This window comes from Oncorhynchus gorbuscha, linkage group LG24 (genome assembly GCF_021184085.1).
Source record: "Oncorhynchus gorbuscha isolate QuinsamMale2020 ecotype Even-year linkage group LG24, OgorEven_v1.0, whole genome shotgun sequence".
In the NCBI taxonomy this organism is placed as follows: domain Eukaryota; kingdom Metazoa; phylum Chordata; class Actinopteri; order Salmoniformes; family Salmonidae; genus Oncorhynchus; species Oncorhynchus gorbuscha.
In genome coordinates, this window is record NC_060196.1 from 47,624,796 (window position 1) to 47,652,769 (window position 27,974).

Here is a 27,974-nt window from a genome sequence, read left to right on the forward strand (position 1 = left end):
CACAAGAAATCCAAGCTTGTGCCGACAGCTGTGACATGCACAACTTTTATGATACCCTGAAGACCACCCACGGCCTAAGAAGTTGCATTCTCTGTCCCCCCAGAAGTGCAGATGGGTCAACTCTCATAAAGGAACAAACTAAGATAGTCCAGAGGTGGGGTGAACACTTTGTAGCCCAGCCGACCCAGTTGACTACTCAGGCCTGGAGGAGCTCCCAACGCTGACCACCATCCAGAGTCTTGATCTCCCACCAACCTTTTCTGAGGTCTGGTTCTAAAGACTGTTGACATCTAGTGGAAGCCTTAGGAAGTGCAACATAACCAATATCCCACTGTATCTTCGATAGGCTATCAGTTGAAAACCTACAAACCTCCACTTCCTGGTTGGATTTTTTATCAGGTTTTTGCCTGACATATGAGTTCTGTTATAGTCACAGACATCATTCAAACAGTTTTAAAAACTTCAGAGTGTTTTCTATCCAAATATACGAACTAACTTCTGGGCCTGAGTTGCAGGCAGTTACCTCTGGACACCTTATTCATCCAAGCTACTCAATACTGCCCCCCTGTCACCAATAAGTTAAGACATGAAGGTCAGTCAATCTGGAACTTTTCAAAAACTTTGAAAGTTTCTTCAAGTGCAGTCGCAATACCCATCAAGTGCAATGATGAAACTGGCTCTCATGAGGACTGCCACAGGAAAGTTACCTATGGCGAGTTACCTCTGCTGCAGAGAATAAGTTCATTAGAGTTAATTGCACCTCAGATTGCAGCTCAAATAAATGCTTCACAGAGTTCAAGTAACAGACACATCTCGACATAACTGTTCAGAGGAGACTGTGTGAAACAGGTCTTCATGGTTGAATTACTGCAATTAAATCACTACTAAAGGACACCAATAAGAAGAAGATATTTGCTTGGGCCTAGAAACAGGAGCAATGGATATTAGACTGGTGGAAATCTGTTCTTTGGTTTGATGAGTCCAAATTTTTGTTCCAACAAGTAGGTGTGTCCAAACTTTTGACTGGTCCTGTACATGCTCCGGTGTCAACCGAGCCCGCACCAGCCCCAGCAGCACAGCTCCAGTGTCAACCGAGCCCGCACCAGCCCCAGCAGCACAGCTCTGGTGTCAACCGAGCCCGCACCAGCCCCAGCAGCACAGCTCCAGTGTCAACCGAGCCCGCACCAGCCCCAGCAGCACAGCTCTGGTGTCAACCGAGCCTGCACCAGCCCCAGCAGCACAGCTCGGGTGTCAACCGAGCCCGCACCAGCCCCAGCAGCACAGCTCTGGTGTCAACCGAGCCCGCACCAGCCCCAGCAGCACAGCTCTGGTGTCAACCGAGCCCGCACCAGCCCCAGCAGCACAGCTCTGGTGTCAACCGAGCCCGCACCAGCCCCAGCAGCACAGCTCTGGTGTCAACCGAGCCCGCACCAGCCCCAGCAGCACAGCTCTGGTGTCAACCGAGCCCGCACCAGCCCCAGCAGCACAGCTCTGGTGTCAACCGAGCCCGCCCCAGCAGCACAGCTCTGGTGTCAACCGAGCCCGCACCAGCCCCAGCAGCACAGCTCTGGTGTCAACCGAGCCCGCCCCAGCAGCATAGCTCTGGTGTCAACCGAGCCCGCACCAGCCCCAGCAGCACAGCTCTGGTGTCAACCGAGCCCGCCCCAGCAGCACAGCTCTGGGGTCCGTACACCCGCCCCCTGCATCGCATGTTTCCTGGTCGAGAGAGAGATGGTGGTAGGAAACAGGGACTATGCAGTAGGCACCGCGGGTGCCAATCATTGATGGACTTGCAGTTCCAACACACTGGAGAAAAACCTTCTCACTCCTCTTTTCTCCCTCCTTCTTTCTCTCCTTTAGCTCCCAGTCACACAATATGAATATATAAATGAACTGTGTGGTGTGAGGAGAGCTGGCTGGGCTGACACGCCTGGTGGTAGATGCTGTTTTAATTACCATACGTCCATTAGAGAAAAAATCACTTTTGCTATTTATTACACACACACCAAACTGCAGTGAGAATCTCCAGCTGGCCTGCACTCTCCGGTGCCGTGGGGACTTTACACAATCTATTGATCTCTGTCTCCTGAGAGGGAGGTGTGTGTATGTGTGTATATAGCCTCTGTTTAATTATTTCTAACTACATATGAGCAAGTGTGTGGGAGAGTGTGAGTGAAATGTTGGAGGCCCCCTCCCCAAACACCTGTCTGCATCTCTTCAGAGAATATTTAAATGGTGTAACAGTACCACTCTCTGGTCATTAGCGAAACTGCAACCTAATCATGACACTGGGTGTGGATGTGCTTGACTTGCTTTGACTACAACTGGCCCTTCTAGTTGGGCCAATGGTCCCAAATTGGTACTGTGTGCTCTGATTGGTTCATACTTCCTATACTCGCTGATTTATTCATCCTGCTTACTGTCTTCCTGATTAGTTTCCACCACATGGCATGTCTCTCCTCCACCTCATCAACGGTACTACATCCTGTCACAGGATGTGACAGGATGTAGCTCAGTTGGTAGAGCATGGCGCTTGTAACGCCAGGGTAGTGGGTTCGATCCCCGGGACCACCCATACGTAGAATGTATGCACACATGACTGTAAGTCGCTTTGGATAAAAGCGTCTGCTAAATGGCATATATATTATTATATTATATATTAAGTATGATCTGTGACTACCTGAGGTTGGGAGATGGCTCTCCATTTGACGTTTGCTTGCCTTTTTGCATTGAATTTGGCCTCCACTGCTTTTAGTCTTTTCTTTCTCAGTGCTCATCACGGCATGCTATCAAATGCAACTTCATCTCAAGAGACACAGCCTGACTCAGACGTTTTTTTCAGTCACTTGGCTTTATCGACATAGTACATTACAAGATGAATTTGGGCTTTTTTTAGTTGCATCACGTTTCTCAAGTAAACATAAGATGGAAGCTCTCATGTCTAGGGCCCTGTGTTTTGGTCAATCATGTCACATGACCTGGATGTGACATGGTACAAAGAAGCACAAATGTAAAAGTGCCCCGTATTTTCCCTCTGGCTAATTATGGGACGATTTAAAGTGGAGTAATATCCTGGCAATAATATACTTCTGGTATGATAGAGGTGTTCATGTTTTGTTTGTTTGTTTCAGTTGGCTTCAGTTGGACACGCTGGACAGCACGGAATGAAGGGAGAGAAGGGAGATCGGGTGAGATAGGAACACACACATACTGCAAATAGACACTCAAACATGTACCCACACATCCATATGAAAATACTCAAAACACACACACGTGGAGCAGCAGTGAGGATGTGGCCGTAGGAGTGTGTACTCAGACTAATCGTGGGGGAATGTGTGACATCATCACCTGTGTTGTCCAGACACGCTGAGACACACGCACACACACATACACATACACATATACACACACATGCTCACTGATCACCCCACAAACACAGCATCAGCGTCACACACTGAGAGTTTCATAAATATTGTAATCACTGTCTCATTAGCAAAATTCTAATTATTTTAGCTTCACTTTCCAAATATACATTTTTATCTGCATTGATTTTGTGATTTATTGCCATACATACTAATTTCATAAAAACGTATCACCAGACTTTGTCTCGCTTACCCCCCTCTGTTCTTTTGCTCTCTCTCTCTCTCTCTCTCTCTATATATCTCTCTCTCTCTCTCTCTCTCTCTCTCTCTCTCTCTCTCTCTCTCCCTCTCTCTCTCGCTCCCTCTCTCTCTCTCTCTCTCTCTCTCTCTCTCTCTCTCTCCCTCTCTCTCTCCCTCTCTCTCTCTCTCTCTCTCTCTCTCTCTCTCTCTCTCTCTCTCTCTCTCTCTCTCTATCTCTCTCTCTCTCCTAGGGTTCAGACTGCAGTGACTCTGGATCTGGTACAGTAAGTGGCTTGTCCATGTAAAGGACTGCATTGGCCCTCTAAGCTAGATAGCTCGGGGAGCCAACACAACTCTTCAGGTTACTCATTATAGAAGCTACTGCATTTACACATTCTTTGATGTAGCATATCTAGCCATGCAACAACAATCACAGTGTTTGGGTTCACCAACCTTAGAGACATGGTTGGAACTCTGGATTGAACAGGATATTATTAAGTATAATGATCTTGCTTATTTGAGAGTTTTAGCGTGAGTTGCACTGCCAAGCATTGCTCTTCCTGTCTGTCTGTCTGCTAGGGCCATACAACAGAAGTCTGAATCACTAAGTTAACTAATTGACGTGTGGACTTGAATTTATCTCCCCTTCCCCATCTAGGAACTACAAGATTACTGGAGTATAAATCATTTGTGTGTGTGTGTTTGTGTGTGTCTCATTTGTCTGTTTCTCAGTGCAAAGAGGGACGGATGGGACAGAAGGGGGAGAAAGGCGAGTCTGTGAGTATTTCTTCCTGGAGTGTAACTATTGTGTTGGGGGTGTTCAGTTCAGTGTAGTTTAGAGTGGGGTAAGACAGAGTATTCATTTGCAGAGTCTTTAGACCTGTGTGTGTGTGTGTGTGTGTGTGTGTGTGTGTGTGTGTGTGTGTGTGTGTGTGTGTGTGTGTGTGTGTGTGTGTGTGTGCGTGCGTGCGTGCGTGCGTGCGTGCGTGCGTGCGTGCGTGCGTGCGTGCGTGCGTGCGTGCGTGCGTGCGTGCGTGCGTGCGTGCGTGCGTGTGTGTGTGTGTGTGTGTGTGTGTGTGTGATGTGTTATTTAGTATGCTCCATTGCTTCTGCAGAGTAGAGATGAGTTGTCAATATTACTGCTGCTTGTCAGTCTGCCTGGTCTCATTCTGGTCATTCTCTCTCTCTATCAGGTGCTGCCCGCTAACTGGGGAGAAGCTGTCGGACACAAGGTACGTCTGGTATACAACTGTCTGTCTGTCTGTCTGTCTGTCTGTCTGTCTGTCTGTCTGTCTGACAATCTATATGCCTGTCTGTCTGACAATCTATATGCCTGTCTGTCTGACATTCTATATGCCTGTCTGTCTGACATTTTATATGTCTGTCTGTCTGTCTGTCTGTCTGTCTGTCTGTCTGTCTGTCTGTCTGTCTGTCTGTCTGTCTGTCTGTCTGTCTGTCTGTCTGTCTGTCTGTCTGTCTGTCTGTCTGTCTGTCTGTCTGTCTGTCTGTCTGTCTGTCTGTCTGTCTGTCTGTCTGTCTGTCTGTCTGTCTGACATTCTATATGCCTGTCTGTCTGTCCGTATCACAGTGACTGTTTCTTATTTCTTACTTTCTCCATCCCCCTTGTCTTCTCAGGGAGATAAAGGACAGAAGGGAGATATTGGTCTCCAGGGACTATCTGGAACCCCAGGAAAGGATGTGAGTGGCTGCTTATCTCTTTCACATCAGCACTATCATCACCATCACCATCATAACCTTCATCGTTTAGCAAATGGCAGAAAAATCGTTTAAATATGTAGCCTCTTTCTGCATTCCACAATGGGGTTCCCATTATGTTGATAAGCGGAGTAGTTAGCAAACCGTAAACAGCACTTCCTATTTCACTTGAATTAACAGCATGTATCTGTCTTATAATTGGCAGGAACCGCACCCACTCACACACACACACACACACACACACACACACACACACACACACACACACACACACACACACACACACACACACACACACACACACACACACACACACACACACACACACACACACACACACACACACACACACACACACACACACACACACACACACACATACTCCCACATACTCCTATCAGGCTAACAGAGGGTGTTCAGTAGAATTATACTGAATTACTATTTCAAGCCTAGACTGGTACTGATATCTATTCTTCTCTGCCCAGCGTGTCTCTGGGTGTAGTCTTCCTAATGCCTGCTAGATTAGACTGGAGCAACAAAGCCAGCAGAATCAATTCTGCCTCATTGACTGTGTTCCTCTCACACTACCTGGCTGATTCAGGCTGACTTAAACCCTTTCATCTCCTACCCATTCATCCCAACGTGGATACGCTGGGAAAGTTTCAAGTGTGACCATAAAGAGGAATGTCAATGTGTGTTTGTGTTTGCATGTGTGTGTGCTCACAGGCTTCAATATTCCTTAGGCAGAGCTTTTCATACTGTTTAATAAGAGCTAAGTGATGGTCTGTGTCTCTCTCTGCAGGGTCGGGCTGGATCCATCTGTGTGGTGGGACCCAAGGGACAGAAGGTACTCTTTCAACAGAGTAGCTTCTCTTTTTAAATGTAGTATTTAACAATGTGTACTTCCATTGTATGTACACTGTTCCTTTCTATGTGCATGTAATGTAAACACATGCTTTTAGTGGCCCTCGAAATCAAACTACCATTTTCTGTTTAATGCCACTTTGGCATCTATTGGAACTTTAACCTCTAGGAACTTTTTTTCCCAGGGTACCTCTGGAAAGTTGGGGCCTGAAGGACTAGCAGGAGAACCGGGAAAACCCGGACTTCCAGGAATGCCAGGAATTGGAGAACCAGGCCTGCCAGGCCTGCCAGTGAGTAGTGTCTCTGCTCTATAATTCTGTTCTATCTTTCCATCCTCAGGTTTGAGGTCAGTGTCATGTTATAACAACTCTTCATCCTCCAGTTGTCAGATGCTTAATGCACTGGGCAAGTTGGGGCTGGGATGGCAAGCAAAGAGAGGCTTTAATATGGACATCTTCGAGGAGATGCTGTGTGTGTTAACCTTGACTGAAGCCAAGAAGCATCTTCGAGGAGACGCCGTTTGAGTCTGTTCTTGTATGGCTCTGGTAGACAGAGGAAGTGAGAGACAGTTACAGAGGGGGATAGTTGCTCATAACTCTTTTGAATTGAGTTGTGTTTTGTTTTGATGCTAGGGCACTCCTGGAGGACCTCCTGGATCAAAGGGAGACAAGGTAAAAAATATATCTGAATGGAATCCATTTAAAACTCTGCTTCAAAACTTCCAAGGCCACAGTTTGAACATTGAAGTACTGTATATAGATTATATTGTTTGATAAGACAACATCCCACAACTAGACTTCTGTACATTTCTGAAATGTTACAATGGTTGTTATGGTTATAGTCCTGTTTCTCTCTTCCTGTCCAGGGTCATTCTGGGACACCAGGGAAAGATGGAGAACCAGGAGATCCTGTGAGTACAGGATGCATTCAGACCACTGTTTTGTATCCTAGACAGTGTGTAATTTGGAACCTCATCCTCACTATCATGCTCTACTAACATGTATTGATGTTGTGTTTTCAGGGTCCTAGGGGTCCTGGTGGTGGTAAAGGAGATAAGGTGTGTTAACCCTCAGTGTCCTGATTTGTGTGTTAGGGTTAGGGTAAGGAAGTATACTGCATGGGTTGTGGATGTGTTTGTCCATCTCTGTGTGTATCAATGCCAATCCTGTGAGATGTGTGTTGACATTGTGTGTCTCTTTGGTTTTGTCCCTCTCAGGGTGACCCATGTGAGGTGTGTCCCGTCCTGTCTGCAGACCTGGGCAACACTGTGGCCCTCCACGGGAACACGGGGCCCAAGGGAGAGCCTGGGGTCCCTGGGATAGGAGATCCTGGCCTCCCGGTGAGACATGCAGCACCCTTAATGCTCATATGGTTATTTCATTTGATATAGTCATCAAGGAATTTGCTTTGTATGAGAAAATAATGTTAATTCACAGCTAGGAATGTTTAAAATCTCATCTTCTCTCCCTCTCCTCTTCTCTCCTCCTGCTATCTCCTCTCCTCTTTTCTATTCATTAGGGTCTTCAAGGAGCAGATGGGAAGGCAGGAGAGAAGGTACAGAGTCCCACCTGTTAATTTATATCTCATGATTCATTCATGTGCTGTGGGAATGGGTTACATACAGTCACTAACTCACTTGTGTACACACATACAGATGCATACACACCAGCATACCAATGCAGACAACTATAAATATGTATAGGCAAACACAAACTGGTCTGTTAGAGACACCACATTAGACTAACTGATCTGTTAGGGACACCACATTAGATATAGTTGAATAACCGATATGTTAGGGACACCACATTAGATACAGTTGACTAACTGATCTGTTAGGGAAACCACATTAGATACAGTTGACGAGCTGATCTGTTAGGGACACCACATTAGATATAGTTGAATAACCGATATGTTAGGGACACCACATTAGATACAGTTGAATAACCGATATGTTAGGGACACCACATTAGATACAGTTGACTACCTGATCTGTTAGGGACACCACATTAGATATAGTTGAATAACCGATATGTTAGGGACACCACATTAGATACAGTTGACTAACTGATCTGTTAGGGACACCACATTAGATATAGTTGACGAGCTGATCTGTTAGGGACAGTACATTAGATATAGTTGACTAACTGATCTGTTATGGACACCACATTAGATATAGTTGACGAGCTGATCTGTTATGGACACCACATTAGATACATTTGACTAACTGATCTGTTAGGGACACCACATTAGATATAGTTGACTAACTGATCTGTTAGGGACACCACATTAGATATAGTTGACTAACTGATCTGTTAGGGACACCACATTAGAATAGATATAGTTGACTAACTGGTCTGTTAGGGACACCACATTAGAATAGATATAGTTGACTAACTGGTCTGTTAGGGACACCGCATTAGAATAGATATAGTTGACTAACTGGTCTGTTAGGGACACCACATTAGAATAGATATAGTTGACTAACTGATCTGTTATGGACACCACATTAGATTAGATATAGTTGACTAACTGATCTGTTAGGGACACCACATTAGATTAGATATAGTTGTTTAACTGATCTGTTAGGGACACCACATTCGATATTGTTGATTCACTGATCTCTTAGGGACACCACATTAGATGTAGTTGACTAACTGATCTTTTAGGGACACCACATTGAAAATAGTTGATTAACTGATATGTTAGGGACACCACATTAGATATAGTTGACTAACTGATCTTTTAGGGACACCACATTGGAAATAGTTGATTAACTGATATGTTAGGGACACCACATTAGATGTAGTTGACTAACTGATCTTTTAGGGACACCACATTGGAAATAGTTGATTAACTGATATGTTAGGGACACCACATTAGATGTAGTTGACTAACTGATCTTTTAGGGACACCACATTAGATGTAGTTGACTAACTGATCTTTTAGGGACACCACATTGGAAATAGTTGATTAACTGATATGTTAGGGACACCACATTAGATGTAGTTGACTAACTGATCTTTTAGGGACACCACATTGGAAATAGTTGACTAACTGATCTTTTAGGGACACCACATTGGATATAGCTGATTAACTGATATGTTAGGGACACCACATTAGATATAGCTGATTTTCAGAAATGAATTAAAGGATGGTATTGAAAATATAGAACAAAATTGACATACTTTAAACGAAATTCAGAGGGTTTAATAATGACCTGTTCGGGTGAAAGTGCTTTACAAGCATTCAATTCAACAAGTGTTTGGCTGAACATAGTATTTATAGAAGAGTCTCTCCCTTCTTCATCAAGTGGGCTGGTTCATGAACACAAACATAAATCACAATTGGCTCCAATGTCTACAATGTTTACATTGACCATCTGTTTCTTTCCTTAAAAAGGGGGGACATTCTGACACTGATGATACCTCAGCTAACATCTGGGTTCATATAAAGTGTTCTTACATCCCAAAATAGTGATTGTTCACTTAGCTTACAAATAAGTGCTGTAGAACATAGTGTACTACAGCCACGATGTGAAAATGTAATATTTGTATAACACATGATAACATACTACAGTGTACAGGTCCTCTTTAGTTCCATAGGATCGCCTGGCGTACTTCCAAGAGACTTGCATGTATGGGACATCCAAGACATTTATGTACATGACATTAAGGCATGAACGGATGTAGATCAAACAAGACTACATATGGCCATATTCTACAGAGATAAAATTCTACAAGGGTGACATAATAGCTGATCCTACTATTCGGGTATATCCCTTCTTGACTATCTGATCTGTTTGGACACCACATTTGGTACAGTTGACTATCTCATCTGTTAGTGACACCACATTGGATATAGTTGAATAACGGATCTGTTAGGGACACCACATTATAATAAACTGACTAACTGATCTGTTCGGAAACACCACATTAGACATATCTGAATAACTGATCTGTTAGGGACACCACATTATAATAAACTGACTAACTGATCTGTTCGGAAACACCACATTGGATATAGTTGAATAACAGATCTGTTAGGGGCACCACATTATTGTAATGAAGTTCGTCTGCTGTTTGAAGAGAGTCAGACCGAAATGCAGCGTGTAGGTTACTCATGACTTTTAATGAAGAAAATAGCGGTACATGAAATAACTGAAAATACGAAAACAACAAACGAGTGAAACTAATACAGCCTATCTGGTGACTAACACAAAGACAGGTACAATCACCCACGAATTACAACGCGCACTCAGGCTGCCTAAATACGGTTCCCAATCCGAGACAACGAGAATCAGCTGACTCCAATTAGGAATCGCCTCAGGCAGCCAAGCCTAACTAGACACACCCCTAATAATACACACTCCCAATTAATACAAACCCCAATACGAAATACAACATATAAACCCATGTCACACCCTGGCCTACCCAAACAATTAACAAAACACAAGATACAATGACCAAGGCGTGACAGAACCCCCCCCCCCTAAGGTGCGGACTCCGGGACGCACCTCAAGAGCATAGGGAGGGTCCGGGTGGGCGTCTGTCCATGGTGGCGGTTCTGGCTCGGGACGTGGACCCCACTCCATAAATATCCTAGTTCCTCCCCTTCGCGTCCTAGGATAATCCACTTTCTCCGCCGACCATGGCCTAATAGTCCTCACCCTGATCCCCACATAACTGAGGGGCAGCTCGGGACCGAGGGGCAGCTCGGGACCGAGGGGCAGCTCGGGACCGAGGGGTAGCTCGGGACAGAGGGGCAGCTCGGGACAGAGGGGCAGCTCGGGACAGAGGGGCAGCTCGGGAAAGAGGGGCAACTCAGGACAGAGGGGCATCTCAGGACAGAGGGGCAGCCCGGGACAGAGGGGCAGCCCGGGACAGAGGGGCAGCCCGGGACAGAGGGGCAGCTCGGGACAGAGGGGCAGTTCGGGACAGAGGGGCAGCTCGGGACAGAGGGGCAGCTCGGGATAGAGGGGCAACTCAGGACAGAGGGGCATCTCAGGACAGAGGGGCAGCCCGGGACAGAGGGGCAGCCCGGGACCGAAGCAGCCCGGTACTGAGGGGAAGCCCGGTACTGAGAGGGAGCCCAGTACAGAGAGGAAGCCCAGTACAGAGAGGAAGCCTAGTACTGAGAGGAAGCTCAGTACTGAGAGGAAGCTCAGGCAGGTAGTAGGCTCCGGTAAATCCTGGCTGGCTGGTGGACCTGGATGATTAAGGTTGTCTGGCCGATCTAGAAGATCTTGGCAGACTGGCACTTCTGGTGGATCCCGGCAGACTGGTGACGCTGGGCCGACTGGCGGCGCTGGGCAGACAGGAGACTCCGGCAGCGCAGGAGAGGAGAAAGGCTCTGGCTGCGCTGAACAGGCGAGGCGCACTGGACGCGCTGGGCCGACTGGTAGCACTGGTGGCGCTGGACAGACAGGAGACTCCGGCAGCGCAGGAGAGGAGAAAGGCTCTGGCTGCGCTAAACAGGCGGGAGACTCCAACAGCGCAGGAGAGGAGAAAGGCTCTGGCTGCGCTGAACAGGCGAGGCGCACTGGAGGCCTGGTGCGTGGTGCTGGAACTGGTGGTACTGGCGCGAGGACACGCACAGGATCCCTGGTGCGGGGAGCTGCTACCGGAGGACTGGTGTGTAGAGGTGGCTCTGGATAGACCGGACCGTGCAGGCGCACTGGAGCTCTTGAGCACCGAGCCTGCCCAAGCTTACCTGGCTCGATGCCCACTCTAGCCCGGCCAATAGGAAGGGCTGGTATGAGTCGCAGCTGGCTCTGCACCCGCACTGGAAACACCGTGCGCTCCATAGCATAACACGGTGCCTGCCCGGTCTCTCTAGCCCAACGGTGAGCACAGGGAGTATGCGCAGGTTTCCTACCTGGCATAACTATTCTCCCTTTTAGCCCCCTCCCCCAATAAATTTTTTGGGGTGACTTTCCGGTTTCCAACCGCGTCGCAGTGCTGCCTCCTCATACTCGCGCCTCTCCGCTTTAGCTACTTCTATTCCCTCCTTGGGACGGCGATATTCTCCCGGCTGCGCCCAGGGTCCTTTTCCGTCTAATATCATTTCCCAAGACCAGAAGTCCTCATATTGCTGCTCCTCACAATTAACAGGGAGAGTAGGCTCAGGTCTGACTCCTGACTCTGCCTCTCTCTCTCTGCGCTTTCCCCCGTTACCTACGGTTTTCGCTCTGTATAGCCGTGCTTTCCTTTTCGATTCCATCCGTGTATACGCCCACCTGTCGATTTCTTCCCACGTAGTATACTCCTTGCTTCTGTTGTCCATAACGTCCACCTTCAGATCCTGCCAGTTCACACGCTGCTCGGTCTGTGAATGGTGGTGGGTGATTCTGTAAAGAAGTTCGTCTGCTGTTTGAAGAGAGTCAGACCGAAATGCAGCGTGTAGGTTACTCATGACTTTTAATGAAGAAAATAGCGGTACATGAAATAACTGAAAATACGAAAACAACAAACGAGTGAAACTAATACAGCCTATCTGGTGACTAACACAATCACCCACGAATTACAACGCGCACTCAGGCTGCCTAAATACGGTTCCCAATCCGAGACAACGAGAATCAGCTGACTCCAATTAGGAATCGCCTCAGGCAGCCAAGCCTAACTAGACACACCCCTAATAATACACACTCCCAATTAATACAAACCCCAATACGAAATACAACATATAAACCCATGTCACACCCTGGCCTACCCAAACAATTAACAAAACACAAGATACAATGACCAAGGCGTGACAATTATAATAAGCTGACTAACTGATCTGTTCGGAAGCACGACATTGGATATAGTTGAATAACAGATCTGTTAGGGACACCACATTAGACATATCTGAATAACTGATCTGTTAGGGACACCACACAATAAACTGACTAACTGATCTGTTCGGAAACACCACATTGGATATAGTTGAATAACGGATCTGTTAGGGACACCACATTATAATAAACTGACTAACTGATCTGTTCGGAAACACCACATTGGATATAGTTGAATAACTGATCTGTTAGGGACACCACATTATAATAAACTGATCTGTTCGGAAACACCACATTGGATATAGTTGAATAACGGATCTGTTAGGGACACCACATTAGACGCTATACCTCAAAGGAAACATGCCTATTAGTATGTGTTATCACTAACCTGTCTCCCTGTGATAATATGTGTCTGTATGCTTGGCAGGGAGGGGTGGGGTCTGATGGTGTCAAAGGGGAAAAGGGTGATGCATGTGCTGTGTGCCCCACCCTGAGTGAAATACCTGCTGCCAACCTTGTTGCCATGGAACAAACCCTGAAACACAAAGGAGAGAGAGGAAAACCTGGGCTGGGACAGAAGGGAGAACAGGTTAGTGTGTGTGTGTGTGTGTGTGTGTGTGTGTGTGTGTGTGTGTGTGTGTGTGTGTGTGTGTGTGTGTGTGTGTGTGTGTGTGTGTGTGTGTGTGTGTGTGTGTGTGTGTGTGTGTGTGTGTGTGTGTGTGTGTGTGTGTGTGTGTGTGTGTGTGTGTGTGTGTGTGTGTGTGTGTGTGTGTGTGTGTGTGCGTGCGCATGCGTGTTAGTGCGTGCATTCTGTGTTGTTCCAGGTTCTGTTTCGAACCTGAAAGTGATTTGTGTTAACTCTTGCTCAGGGGGAACCGGGAGTCAGTGGCCTGGCAGGGCTGAGAGGAGAGAAGGTTAGTGCTGAGTAGGGAACTCAATAGGGCTCAGGATGTTTGAGGTTACTTCGTACCAAAATACATTTTAGACATAAGATAAAAGACTGAACATTGAGTTTAAAAGCCAGTTCTGTTGACATTACATTTTCTCTTGTTTCCAGGGTAACACTGGTGGCAAAGGAGCTGACGGTAAAACGGTGAGAGTTTATACAGTACATATGTTAAGAGAATCTTTATGGCATACTTTTTTCAACATTCTTTATATCCATAGTAGTTTTTTGGGGGGGAGGGGTAGATCAGCTTTAATAATATTGCAGACATGTTGTGGCTCCCATCAATGTAATTCTCTGCATAATTTCCAATAACCCATATTTTGGGGGTAAATATACAGGACCAGTCAAGGGTTTTTGTTTATTTTTGACTATTTTCTACATTGTAGAATAATAGTGAAGACATCAAAACTATGAACTACCACATATGGAATCATGTAGTAACCATGTAGTAATATATATATATATATTACATTTATTTATATTTGAGATTCTTCAAAGTATCCACCCTTTGCCTTGATGAGAGCTCTGCACACTCTTGGCATTCTCTCAACCAGCTTCATGAAGTAGTCACCTGGAATGAATTTCAATTAACAGGTGTGCCTTCTTAAAAGTACATTTGTGGAATTTCTTTCCTTATGGATTCTCCATTCCTGAATCTGCGACCAAAAACAAGCTACAAAACACCAGTCTCAATGTCGACAGTCAAGAGGCAACTCCAGGATGCTGGACTTCTAGACAGAGTTCTTCTGTCCAGTGTCTCTGTTCTTTTGCCCATCTTAATCTTTTATTTTTATTGGCCAGTCTGAGATATGGCTTTTTCTTTGCAACTCTGCCGAGAAGGCCAGAATCCATGGAGACTGACGTGTTTCAGAAGAAAGTTCTGGCCATTTTGAGCCTGTAATCGAACCCACAAATGTTGACGCTCCAGATACTTGACTAGTCTGAAGAAGGCCAGTTTTATTGCTTCTTTAATCAGAACAAAAGTTTTCAGCTGTGCTAACATAATTGCAAAATGTTTTTCTAATGATCAATTAGCCTTTTAAAATGATAAACTTGGATTAGCTAACCCAATGTGCCATTGGAACACAGGAGTGGTGGTTGCTGATAATGGGCCTCTCTATGCCTATGTAGATCTCGTGGCGACAGGGTAGCCTAGTGGTTAGAGTGTTGGCCTAGTAACTAAAATTGTTGCAAGTTCAAATCCCCGAGCCAGTTAACCCATGTGTTCCTAGACCATCATTGAAAATAAAAATTTGTTAAATAAAGGTTAAATAAAAAAGATAGATATATTCCATACAGAATCAGGCGTTTCCAGCTACAATAGTCATTTACAACATTAACAATGTCTACACTGTAATCCAGAGAGGTTATAAAAAGTATCGAGATCATCTTTGAGGCTGTGGTAGGATTCTAATTGTTGGTATAAAAGAAAGCATTAATCATCAGCGTACAATGACACCTTTGTCTTTAACCCTTGGATGTGTGTTAACCCTTGGATGTGTGTTAACCCTTGGATGTGTGTTAAACCTTGGATGTGTGTTAACCCTTGGATGTGTGTTAACCCTTGGATGTGTGTTAACCCTTGGATGTGTGTTAACCCTTGGATGCCCATGATATTATTGTTGGATCTGATTTTATGATCAAATACTTTCCTCAGGCTTATTACAGGTGCAAAAATGAGTTCAGTTGGCTGTTGTATGGCTCTTTGGAGACAAAGTGATGAAATGCACTGTAACTACAATGCCTTACGAAAGTATTCACACCCCTTTGTTTTTGTGTTACAAAGTGGGATTCAAATTGTTTAATCGTCATTTTTTGTCAATGATGTACACAGAATACTCTGTAATGGCAAATTAGAAAACACATTCTAACATTTGTAAAAAGAAGTTAAAAAAACATGAATATATCTTCAGCAGAAGAGTATTCGACCCCCTGAGTCAATACATGTTCAATTCAGCTTTGGCAGCGATTACAGCTATGAGTCATTCTTTATGCCCTATTTGCACATGATTATTTTTTGGAATTCTCCAAGCTCTGTCAAGTTGCTCTGTCATAATTCCTAGACAGCCATTTTCAAGTCTTTCCATAGATTTTCAAGACGATTTAAGTCAACACTGTAACTTGGCCACTCAGGAACATTTAATGTCATCTTGGTAATCAACTCCAGTGTATATTTAGCCTTGTATTTTAGGTTATGGTCCTGCTGAAAGGTGAATTTGTCTCCCAATGTCTGGGAGAATGAACCAGGTTTTCCTCTAGGATTTTGCCTGTGCTTACAGTAGCTCTGTTCCGTTAATTTTTTTTGAAAGACTCCCTAATCCTTGCCAGTAACAAGCATACCCATAACATGATACAGTCACCACCACGCATATGAAGAGTGGTACTCAGTGATGTGTTGGATTTGCCCCAGAAATAATGCTTTGTATTCAGGACATAAAGTTAATTTCTTTGCCACATTTTTTGCAGTTTTACAAAATAATATATATATAATAATATTCTGTACAGGCTTCCTTCTTTTCACTCTGTCAATTAGGTTAGTATTGTTGGGTAACTACAATGTTGTTGATCCATCCTCAGTTTTCTCCTATCACAGCCATTATACTCTGTAACTGTGTTAAAGTCACCATTGGCCTCGTGGTGAAATCCCTGAGCGGTTTCCTTCCTCTCCAGCATCTGAAAGGACAGCTGTATTTTTTGTGGTGCCTGGGGGTATTGATACACCCTCAAAAGTGTAATTAATATCAATTGTCTGCTTTTTCCCACCAATACTGTAGGTGCCCTTTTTTGTGAGTCATTGGAAAACCTCGCTATTCTTTGTGGTTGAGTCTGTGTTTGAAATTCACTGCTTGACTGAGGATTTTATTTATTTATTTTATTTATTTCACCTTTATTTAACCAGCTAGGCAAGTTGAGAACAAGTTCACATTTACAATTGCAACCTGGCCAAGATAAAGCAAAGCAGTTCGACATATACAACAACACATGGAGTAAAACAAACATACAGTCAATAATACAGTAGAAAAATAAGTCTATATACAATGTGAGCAAATGTGGTGAGATAAGGGAGGTAAAGGCAAAAAAGGCCATGGTGGCGAAGTAAATACAATATAGCAAGTAAAACACTGGATTGGTAGATTTGCAGTGGAAGAATGTGCAAATTAGAGATAGAAATAATGGTGTGCAAAGGAGCTAAATAAATAAATAAATACAGTAGGGGAGAGGTAGTTGTTTGGGCTAAATTATAGATGGGCTATGTATAGGTGCAGTAATCTGTAAACTGCTCTGACAGCTGGTGCTTAAAGCTCGTGAGGGAGATAAGTGTTTCCAGTTTCAGAGATTTTTTTCAGTTCGTTCCAGTCATTGGCAGCAGAGAACTGGAAGGAGAGGCAGTCAAAGTAAGAATTGGTTTTGGCGGTGACCAGAGAGATATACCTGCTGGAGCGCGTGCTACAGGTGGGCGCTGCTATGGTGACCAGCGAGGTGAGATAAGGGGGGACTTTACCTAGCAGGGTCTTTTAGATGACCTGGAGCCAGTGGGTTTGGCGACGACTATGAAGCGTGGGCCAGCCAACGAGACCATACAGGTCGCAATGGTGAGTAGTATATGGGGCTTTGGTGACAAAACGGATGGCACTGTGATAGACTGCATCCAATTTGTTGAGTAGGGTATTGGAGGCTATTTTGTAAATTACGTCGCCGAAGTCGAGGATCGACAGGATAGTCAGTTTTACAAGGGTATGTTTGGCAGCATGAGTGAAGGAGGATTTGTTGCGAAATAGGAAGCCAATTCTAGATTTAACTTTGGATTGGAGATGTTTGATGTGAGTCTGGAAGGGGGGTTTACAGTCTAACCAGACACCTAGGTATTTGTAGTTGTCCACATATTCTAAGTCAGAACCGTCCAGAGTAGTGATGTTGGACGGGCGGGCAGGTGCAGGCAGCGAACGGTTGAAGAGCATGCATTTAGTTGTACTTGTATTTAAGAGCAGTTGGAGGCCACAGAAGGAGAGTTGTATAACATTGAAGCTCGTCTGGAGGGTTGTTAACACACCAGCAGCAAGAGCGACGTCATTGATGTATACAGAGAAGAGAGTCGGTCTAAGAATTAAACCCTGTGGCACCCCCATAGAGACTGCCAGAGGCCCGGACAACAGGCCCTCCGATTTGACACACTGAACTCTATCAGAGAAGTAGTTGGTGAATCAGGCGAGGCAATCATTTGAGAAACCAAGGCTATCGAGTCTGCCGATGAGGATGTGGTGATTGACAGAGTCGAAAGCCTTGGCCAGGTCAATGAATACGGCTGCACAGTATTGTTTCTTATCGATGGCAGTTAAGATATCATTTAGGACCTTGAGCATGGCTGAGGTGCACCCATGACCAGCTCGGAAACCAGATTGCATAGCGGAGAAGGTACGGTGGGATTCGAAACGTTCGGTAATCTGTTTGTTGACTTGGCTTTCGAAGACCTTAGAAAGGCAGGGTAGGATAGATATAGGTCTGTAGCAGTTAGGGTCAGTGTCCCCCCCTTTTAGGACTGGGATGACCGCAGCTGCTTTCCAATCTTTGGGAATCTCAGACGACATGAAAGAGAGGTTGAACAGGCTAGTAATAGGGGTTGCAACAATTTTGTCAGATAATTTTATAAAGTCCAGATGGTCTAGCCCGGCTGATTTGTAGGGGTCCAGATTTTTGCAGCTCTTTCAGAACATCAGCTGACTGGATTTGGGAGAAGGAGAAATGGGGAAGGCTTGGGCGAGTTGCTGTGGGGGGTGCAGTGCTGTTGACCAGGGTAGGGGTTGCCAGGTGGAAAGCATGGCCAGCCGTAGAAAAATGCTTATTTAAATTCTCAATTATAGGTGCTTTATCAGTGGTGACAGTGTTTCCTATCCTCAGTGCAGTGGGCAGCTGGGAGGAGGTGCTCTTATTCTCCATGGACATTACAGCGTCCCAGAACTTTTTGGAGTTTGTGTTGCAGGAAGCTAGCCTTGGCTTTTCTAACTGCCTGTGTATATTGGTTTCTAGCTTCCCTGAAAAGTTGCATATCACGGGGGCTGTTCGATTCTAATGCAGAACGCCATAGGATGTTTTTGTGTTGGTTAAGGGCAGTCAGATGCGGAGAGAACCAAGGGCTATATCTGTCCCTGGTTCTAAATTTCTTGAAAGGGGCATGCTTATTTAAGATGGTGAGGAAGGCATTTAAAAAAAAACAGGCATCCTCTACTGGCGGGATGAGATCAATCTCCTTCCAGGATACCCTGGCCAGGTCGATTAGAAAGGCCTGCTCGCTGAAGTGTTTCAGGGAGCGTTTGACAGTGATGAGTGGTGGTCGTTTGACCGCTGACCCATTACGGATGCAGGCAATGAGTCAGTGATCGCTGAGATCTTGGTTGAAAACAGCAGAGGTGTATTTAGAGGGCAAGGATGAATGAGGTAGTCATTCAAAAGTCATGTTAAACACTACTATTGCACACACAGTCTATGCAACTTATTATGTGACTTTTTAAGCACAATTTTATTCCTGACCTTATTCAGGCTTGCCATGACAAAGGGGTTCAGTACTTATTGACTCAAGACTTGTCAGATTTGACCTTTTATTTTTTTGTTATAAAAATCAAATTAAACATCATAATTCCACTTTGACACTATGGATTATTGTGTGTAGGCCAGTGACACAAAATCTCAATTTAATCCATTTTAAATTCAGGTTGTGGAAAAGTTAAGGGTTGTGAATACTTTCTGAAGGCATTATATGTATCTTATAGGGCAAAGCTGGACCCAGAGGACCTAGTGGCAAGGATGGACTGAAGGGGATACAGGTGAGAGGGTGGAGCTAACAAACACTACATCTAATACTGGGTGATGTCATCATGTTATGTTGTGTTTTGGTATGATGTGTTATGTTGTGTTTTGGTATGATGTGTTATGTTGTGTTTTGGTATGATGTGTTATGTTGTGTTTCGGTATGATGTGTTATGTTGTGTTTTGGTATGACGTGTTATGTTATGTTGTGTATTGGTATGATGTGTTATGTTATGTTGTGTTTTGGTATGATGTGTTATGTCGTGTTTTGGTATGTTATGTTGTGTTTTGGTATGATATGTTATATTATGTTGTGTTTTGGTATGATGTGTTATGTTGTGTTTTGGTATGTTATGTTGTGTTTTGGTATGATATGTTATATTATGTTGTGTTTTGGTATGATGTGTTATGTTGTGTTTTGGTATGTTATGTTGTGTTTTGGTATGTTATGTTGTGTTTTGGTATGATGTGTTATGTTATGTTGTGTTTTGGTATGATGTGTTATATTATGTTGTGTTTTGGTATGATGTGTTATGTTATGTTGTGTTTTGGTATGATGTGTTATGTTATGTTGTGTTTTGGTATGATGTGATATGTTATGTTGTGTTTTGGTATGATGTGTTATGTTATGTTGTGTTTTGGTATGATGTGTTATATTATGTTGTTTTATGTTGTGTTTTGGTATGATATGCTATATTATGTTGTGTTTTGGTATGATTTGTTATGTTGTGTTTTGGTATGTTATGTTGTGTTTTGGTATGATGTGTTATGTTATGTTTTGGTATAATGTGTTATATTACGTTGTGTTTTGGTATGATATGTTATGTTTTGGTATGATATGTTATGTTATGTTTTGGTTTGATGTGTTGTGTTTTGGTATGTTATGTTGTGTTTTGGTATGATGTGTTATGTTATGTTTTGGTTTGATGTGTTGTGTTTTGGTATGTGATTCTTTTGACAGGGAGATCCAGGGATTCCTGGTCTAGGAACTGCAGGCCCTAAAGGAGAGAAGGTGAAGTGTGTGTTAGTTTGTGTGCATACATCTTTACACATGAAAGTATGTCTATACGTTTGTATGCGTGTGTGCGTGTGTTTCTTTTGCCAACAGTCCTAAGCCAGTGTTTCTCCCCTCTACCCCAGGGTGCGTCGTGTGGGGTGTGCCAGTCTTCTCCCTCTGAGGTGGGCAGTGGGACGTCCTCCGTCAAGGTGCTAGCGGGTGAAACTGGCCCTCCAGGGCCCGCCGGGCCTGCAGGAGAGGGCACCGACGGCAAACAGGTGAGACCCCTCTACCTGGAGAGAAGAGGGCTATGAGGACTCTGCCTACTTTGTCGACCTGGTTTGCATTACTTTGACCATGCTTGTCTAACATGACTAAGCCAACAACATACACATGCCACTAAAAACACCAAACTGACCTTAGATCACTGTATGTCTGCAACTTAAATATTGGCAAAGTCGTGACATATGCAGGTAATCCCCCACCTACCACAGGATACGCCAAGGTGAGCTATAAATCTCAATGAAATTGTAAGATACTGTGTCTCACAGCTTAATTACATGGGCCTCTGTGTCAACGGGTTTATATCTGAATGGGTAGAGGCTTGCACAGGTGTGTGTGTGTGCGTGCTGCGCATGCATAATCTTATAGGTGCGTATGACTCTAAATCTCTGTCTTTTCCTGTCTCCTTGTACAGGGTGTGCCAGGTCGTGATGGTCTAAGGGGAGAGAAGGTAAGTTCTTCATTACAGGTTTTTCTTTGTAAAAGTCTCTGAATAGAATTGAAAGATGCGAAGGGACAGTAATGTAGTCATTCTCAGCTAGTGCCAAGATATGTGACAAAGCCTCTGGGGAATTCAGTCCACCTTAAATAGCCTTGTTGCCTGCAGAGAAATCCAATCACATTGACTTAAATGATGTCCCTAGGGAACTCAGTACCTTAGTTAACATAATGTCCACAGGAAAATCAGTCCGCCTTAAATAAGACATTGAATAACCCAGGGGAATTAGTCTATTTTGAATGTAGCCTGTTGCCCAAGGGAACAAGCAGACTAGACCACCTTAAATCATCTAATATCTCCAGGTACTTTAGTCCTCCTTAAATGAGCAGATACCCCTAAAACGACTGCAGAGAAATCAGACTACATTAGATTAACTCGTGCCTCTGGGGTCCTCAGACCACCTTAAACCAGGAAATGTCATTAGGAAAAACTAGAAAAGCCTCCGGTCCCATTCGCAAATGAGTCCATCTTAAATTAACTTTAGGTCCCCGGAGGGCTTGGTCCAATTTAAATAACCGTAGTCCCTATAAACTGGGAAGTCCACTGGAAAATTAGCCCACCTTAAAAAAATGTAGGACCTCTGAGGAGTCAGTCGGACCACCTTGAATCTGTAGCACTGAGCTAAGACTGCCAGTTAAAATACAATTGAAGAATCTGGTATCACAAACCCAGATTAAGCCTATTGATAATTAGTCTTCATTCATAGACATGGCTTGAATGATTTTTGGACTATAGTTATATTATCTCTTTTTATAAATGTTCAAGTACGAGTCACAGACCAGATCCCTATTGTTGATCAAATGTATATGTCTCTGTTGCTAGGGCGACCAGGGTGAGCAGGGAGACCAAGGATTAGCCGGCACCCATGGAACCCAGGGCCTGCCTGGAGAGCCTGGTCGGGATGGACTAACTGGACTGAAGGGAGAGAAGGTATGGAACACCCAACCAACCAATCAATGAGTCAGCCTGACTATCTGGATGGTTAGTTGGCTGGCTTTCTGGCTGTTTATCCGTCCATCTCCCTTATCTGTCCAAGATATCTATCTTATAACGTATCCTTATGCCTATATAGATTGTGAATATAAGATTGCATAAGCTTATTAAAGATAATGCTATATAAGGCTGTTAATTAAATAAACTATCTTCAACACCATGTATAGCAGATGAACTAACTAACTATTTAACAATCTAACTATCTAACTAACAATCAAACTATCTATCTAACTAAAGAACTAATTAAATATATATCTATCTACGCTACATGACCGTCAAACATCTCATTCCAAAATCATGGGTATTAATATGGAGTTGGTCCCCCTTTGCTGCTATAACAACCTCCACTCTTCTGGGAAGGCTTTTCACTAGATGTTGGAACATTGCTGCGGGGACTTACTTCCATTCAGCCACAAGAGCATTAGTGAGGTCGGGCACTGGTGTTGGGCGATTAGGCCTGGCTCGCAGTCGGCGTTTCAATTCATCCCAAAGGTGTTCGATGGGGTTAAGATCAGGGCTCTATGCAGGCCAGTCAAGTTCTTCCACACCAATCTCGACAAACCATTTCGGTATGGCCCTCGCTTTGTGCATGGGGGTATTGCCATGCTGAAACAGGAAAGGGCCTTCCCCAAACTGTTGCCAAAACGTTGGAAGCTCAGAATTGTCTAGAATGTCATTGTTATGCTGTAGCATTAAAATGTCCCTTCACTGAAACTAAGGGACCTAGCCCGAACCATGAAAAACAGCCCCTTACCATTATTCCTCCTCCGAACAGTTCTTGTGCTGACGTTGCGTCTATCTATAGTCTGTCTGTCTGCCTGTCTAACTATATAATGTAACCAACTCACCCAGACTGTTCTCTCTCTTGTTGACTGTTGTTGTGTTGTATCTATCACCAGGGAGATGCGTGTGAGAGCTGTGCGCCTGTCTCTGGACGGCAGATGGGTGTAGGAGAGGTGCAGGGAGCCAAGGGAGAGAGGGGCAACCCGGGACCCCCAGGAGAGGGGAAAGCAGGGAAACATGTAAGTCTGCAGCATGACTGACCTTTGAGATGTACTGTTTTAGCTCTACACATACAGTACCAGTGAAATGTTTGGACACCTCTTCTCATTCAAGGGTTTTTCTTATTTTTTTTCTACATTGTAGAATAATAGTGAAGACATCAACACTATGAAATAACACATATGGAATCATGTGGTAACCAAAAAAGTGTTAAACAATCAAAATATATTTTATATTTGAGATTCTTCAAACTAACACCCTTTGCCTTGATGACAGCTTTGCACACACTTGGCATTCTCTCAACCAGCTTCACCTGGAATGCTTTTCCAACAGTCTTGAAGGAGGTCCCACATATGCTGAGCACTTGTTGGCTGCTTTTCATTCACTCTGATGCAGCACTCCATCACTCTCCTTCTTGGTCAAATAGCCCTTACACACCCTGGAGGTGTGTTGGGTCATTGTCCTGTTGAAAAACAAATGATAGTCCCACTAAGCGCAAACCAGACGGGATGGCGTATTGCTGCAGAATGCTATGGTAGCCATGCTGGTTAACTGTGCCTTGAATTATAAATAAATCACTGACAGTGTCACCAGCAAAGCACCATCACACCTCCTCCTCCATGCTTCACGGTGGAAACCACACATGCAGAATCATCCGAGATCATCCATTCACCTGCTCTGCGTCTCACAAGACGTGGTTGGAAGCAAAAATCTCAAATTTGGATTCATCAGACCAAAGAACAGATGTCCACCAGTCTAATGTCTATTGCTCATGTTTCTTGGCCCAATCAAGTCTCTTCTTATTATTGGTGTCCTATAGCAGTGGTTTCTTTGCATCAATTCAACCATGATGACCTCATTCATGCAGTCTGAACAGTTGATGTCGAGATGTGTCTGTTACTTATACTCTGTGAAGCATTTATTTTGGCTGCAATATGAGGTGCAGTTCATTCTAATGAACTTGTCCTCTGCAGCATAGGTACAGTAACTCTGGGTCTTCCTTTCCTGTGGCAGTCCTCATGAGAGCCAGTTCCATCATTGCACTTGACGGTTTTTGCGACTGCACTTGAAGAAACCTTCAAAGTTCTTGAAATCTTCCGGATTGACTGACATTCATGTCCTAAAGTAATAATGCACGGTCGTTTCTCTTTGCTTATTTGAGCTGTTCTTGCTATAATATGGACTTGGTATTTTACCAAATAGGGCTATCTTCTGTATACCACCCCTAACTTGTCACAATACAACTGATTGGCTCAAACACATTAAGAAGGAAAGAAATTCCACAAATTAACTTCTAACAGGGCATACCTGTTAAAACCTGTCTTGGATATTCAGGACGGTAGCGTCCCACCTCGCCAACAGCCAGTGAAAGTGCAGGGCGCCAAATTCAAAACAACAAAAATCTCATAATTAAAATTCCTCAAGCATACAAGTATTTTACACCATTTTAAAGATAAAATTCTCATTAATCCAGCCACAGTGTCTGATTTTAAAAAGGCTTTATAGTGAAAGCACCACAAACGGTTATGTTTGGTCACCACCAAGTCACAGAAAAACATAGCCATTTTTCCAGCCAAAGAGAGGAGTCACAAAAAGCACAAATAGAGATCAAATTTATCACTAACCTTTGATGATCTTCATCAGATGACACTCATAGGACTTCATGTTACCCAATACATGTATGTTTTGTTCGATAAAGTGCATATTTATATAAAACAAATCTAATTTTACATTAGTGCGTTACGTCCATAGTTCTAAAACATGCCGTGACTTTGCAGAGAGCCACATCAATTTACAGAAATACTCATCATAAATGTTGATGAAAATACAAGTGTTATACATGGAATTAGAGATATACTTCTCCTTAATGCAACCACTGTGTCTGATTTCAAAAAAGCTTTACGGAAAAAGTAAACCATGCAATAATCTTGAGTACAGCGTTCAGACAACAAAGCAGCCAAAAAGATATCTGCCATATTGTGTAGTCAACATTAGTCAGAAATAGCATTATAAATATTCACTTACCTTTGATGATCTTCATCAGAATGCACTCCCAGGAATCCCAGTTCCACAATAAATGTTTGATTTGTTCGATAAAGTTCATAATTTATGTCCAAATAGCTTCTTTTGTTAGGGCGTTTTGTAAATAAATCCAAACGCGCGTTCAGGTCCAGCCGAACGTCGGACGAAAAGTTCAAAACTTTCCGTTACAGCCCGTAGAAACCTGTCAAACTAAGTATAGAATCTATCTTTAGGATGTTTTATCATACATCTTCAATAATGTTCCAACCGGAGAATTCCTATGTCTGTAGAAAAGCAATGGAACGAGAGCTAACTCTCTCGCGACCGCGCGTCACGAGCCTGTGGCACTCTGCCAGACACCTGGCTCAATCCCCTCTCATTCACCCCCACTTCACAGTAGAATCCTCAAACCAAGTTCTAAAGACTGTTGACATCTAGTGAAAGCCTTAGGAAGTGCAATATGACCCAATTTACACTGTATATTGGAATGGCAAAGTGTTGGAAAAACTACAAACCTCAGATTTCCCACTACCTGGTTGGATTTGTCTCAGGTTTTCGCCTGCCATATGAGTTCTGTTATACTCACAGACTCTTCATTCAAACAGTTATAGAAACTTCAGAATGTTCTATCGAATTATACTAATAATATGCATATATTGGGACAGAGTCTGGGCACCTTATTCATCCAAGCTACTCAATATGTCCCCCCTGTCACCAAGAAGTTAATTGAAATGCATTCCAGGTGACTACTTATTCATGAAGCTGGTTGAGAGAATTCCAAGAGTTTGCAAAGCTGTCATCAAGGCAAGAGAGGCTATTTTGAAGAATCTCAAATATAAAATATTTTTTGATGTTTAACACTTTTTTTGTTACTACATGATTCCATATGTGTTATTTAATAGTTTTTATTTCTTCACTATTATTCTACAATGTAGAAAATAGAATACAAAATTAGAATAAAAACTTTAATGAGCGCAGAGTGTGTCCAAACTTGTGACACACTCTTTATTTGTCTTCTCTATCTTGTCTTTCTATCTCTCCATCTACCAGGGCAAACCAGGTCTTCCCGGTGTCCAAGGGCCTATAGGACCAAAAGGAAGCCAGGTACAGTATGATCATTTGCCATGCACACGTACAAGGGTTGGTGTGAATTCCACTTGTGGCTGACTCAGTGTGTGTGTCTGTGCTGACTCAGTGTGTGTGTCTGTGCTGACTCACTGTGTGTGTCTGTGCTGACTCACTGTGTGTGTCTGTGCTGACACACTGTGTGTGTCTGTGCTGACTCTGTGTGTGTGTCTGTGCTGACTCACTGTGTGTGTGTCTGTGCTGACTCAGTGTGTGTGTTTGTGCTGACTCAGTGTGTGTGTCTGTGCTGACTCAGTGTGTGTGTCTGTGCTGACTCACTGTGTGTGTGTCTGTGCTGACTCAGTGTGTGTGTCTGTGCTGACTCAGTGTGTGTGGCTGTGCTGACTCAGTGTGTGTGTCTGTGCTGACTCAGTGTGTGTGTCTGTGCTGCTCCCTGTAGGGTGACCCAGGAGTTGAAGGGGTGGGCATCCCAGGCCATCAGGTAAGACATGTTTTTAACATCTAGGTCAGGTGTGTCTAACTCATTCTATGGAGGGCCTAGTGGTTAATGGTTTTGGGGTTTTCCTTTCAATTAAGACCTAGACAACCAGGTGAGGGGAGTTCTTTACTAATCAGTGACCTTATTTTTATTTATTTTTTATTTCACCTTTATTTAACCAGGTAGGCTAGTTGAGAACAAGTTCTCATTTACAACTGCGACCTGGCCAAGATAAAGCAAAGCAGTGCGACACAAACAACAACACAGAGTTACACATGGAATAAACAAGCGTACAGTCAATAACACAATATAAAAAAATAAAGTCTATATACAGTGTGTGCTAATGGCGTGAGGAGGTAAGCCAATAAATAGGCCATAGTAGTGGAGTAAATTACAATTTATCAAATAACACTGGAGTCAAAGATGAGCAGATGGTGATGTGCAAGTAGAAATACTGGTGTGCAAAAGAGCAGAAAAGTAAATAAAAACAATATGGGGATGAGGTAGGTAGATTGGGTGGGCTATTTACAGATGGGCTATGTACAGCTGCAGCGATCGGTTAGCTGCTCAGATAGCTGATGTTTAAAGTTAGTGAGGGAAATAAAAGGCTCCAGCTTCAGCGATTTGTTCCAGTCATTGGCAGTTGAGAACTGGAAGGAAGGGCAGCCAAAGGTGTTGGTTTTGGGGATGACCAGTGAGATATACTTGTTGGAGCTCGTGCTACGGGTGGGTGTTGTTATCGTGACCAGTGAGCTGATATATGGCGGAGCTTTACCTAGCATAAACATGACCTAGAGCCAGTGGGTCTGGCAACGAATATGTAGCGAGGGCCAGCCGACTAGAGCATAGAGGTTGCAGTGGTGGGTGATATAAGGGGCTTTGGTGACAAAACGGATGGCACTGTGATAGA

At 43.9% G+C, this 27,974-nt stretch overlaps 1 protein-coding gene across 1 annotated transcript in view; it reads left to right on the top strand.

Moving 5' to 3' along the window:
• LOC124012255 (collagen alpha-1(XVI) chain-like) overlaps positions 1-27,974 on the top strand; it is a 140,747-nt gene that overhangs the window by 77,110 nt on the left and 35,663 nt on the right. The window contains exons 10-32 of the mRNA XM_046325728.1: positions 3,132-3,188; positions 3,854-3,886; positions 4,335-4,379; positions 4,796-4,834; positions 5,238-5,300; positions 6,121-6,165; positions 6,368-6,472; positions 6,815-6,853; positions 7,048-7,092; positions 7,204-7,239; positions 7,399-7,521; positions 7,701-7,736; positions 13,382-13,543; positions 13,824-13,868; positions 14,012-14,047; positions 19,669-19,722; positions 20,667-20,717; positions 20,846-20,980; positions 21,400-21,435; positions 22,306-22,413; positions 23,376-23,498; positions 26,551-26,604; positions 27,026-27,067. Of these exons, the coding sequence (XP_046181684.1) occupies positions 3,132-3,188; positions 3,854-3,886; positions 4,335-4,379; positions 4,796-4,834; positions 5,238-5,300; positions 6,121-6,165; positions 6,368-6,472; positions 6,815-6,853; positions 7,048-7,092; positions 7,204-7,239; positions 7,399-7,521; positions 7,701-7,736; positions 13,382-13,543; positions 13,824-13,868; positions 14,012-14,047; positions 19,669-19,722; positions 20,667-20,717; positions 20,846-20,980; positions 21,400-21,435; positions 22,306-22,413; positions 23,376-23,498; positions 26,551-26,604; positions 27,026-27,067 (1,512 nt within the window). The remainder of the gene's footprint in view (positions 1-3,131; positions 3,189-3,853; positions 3,887-4,334; positions 4,380-4,795; positions 4,835-5,237; positions 5,301-6,120; positions 6,166-6,367; positions 6,473-6,814; positions 6,854-7,047; positions 7,093-7,203; positions 7,240-7,398; positions 7,522-7,700; positions 7,737-13,381; positions 13,544-13,823; positions 13,869-14,011; positions 14,048-19,668; positions 19,723-20,666; positions 20,718-20,845; positions 20,981-21,399; positions 21,436-22,305; positions 22,414-23,375; positions 23,499-26,550; positions 26,605-27,025; positions 27,068-27,974) is intronic.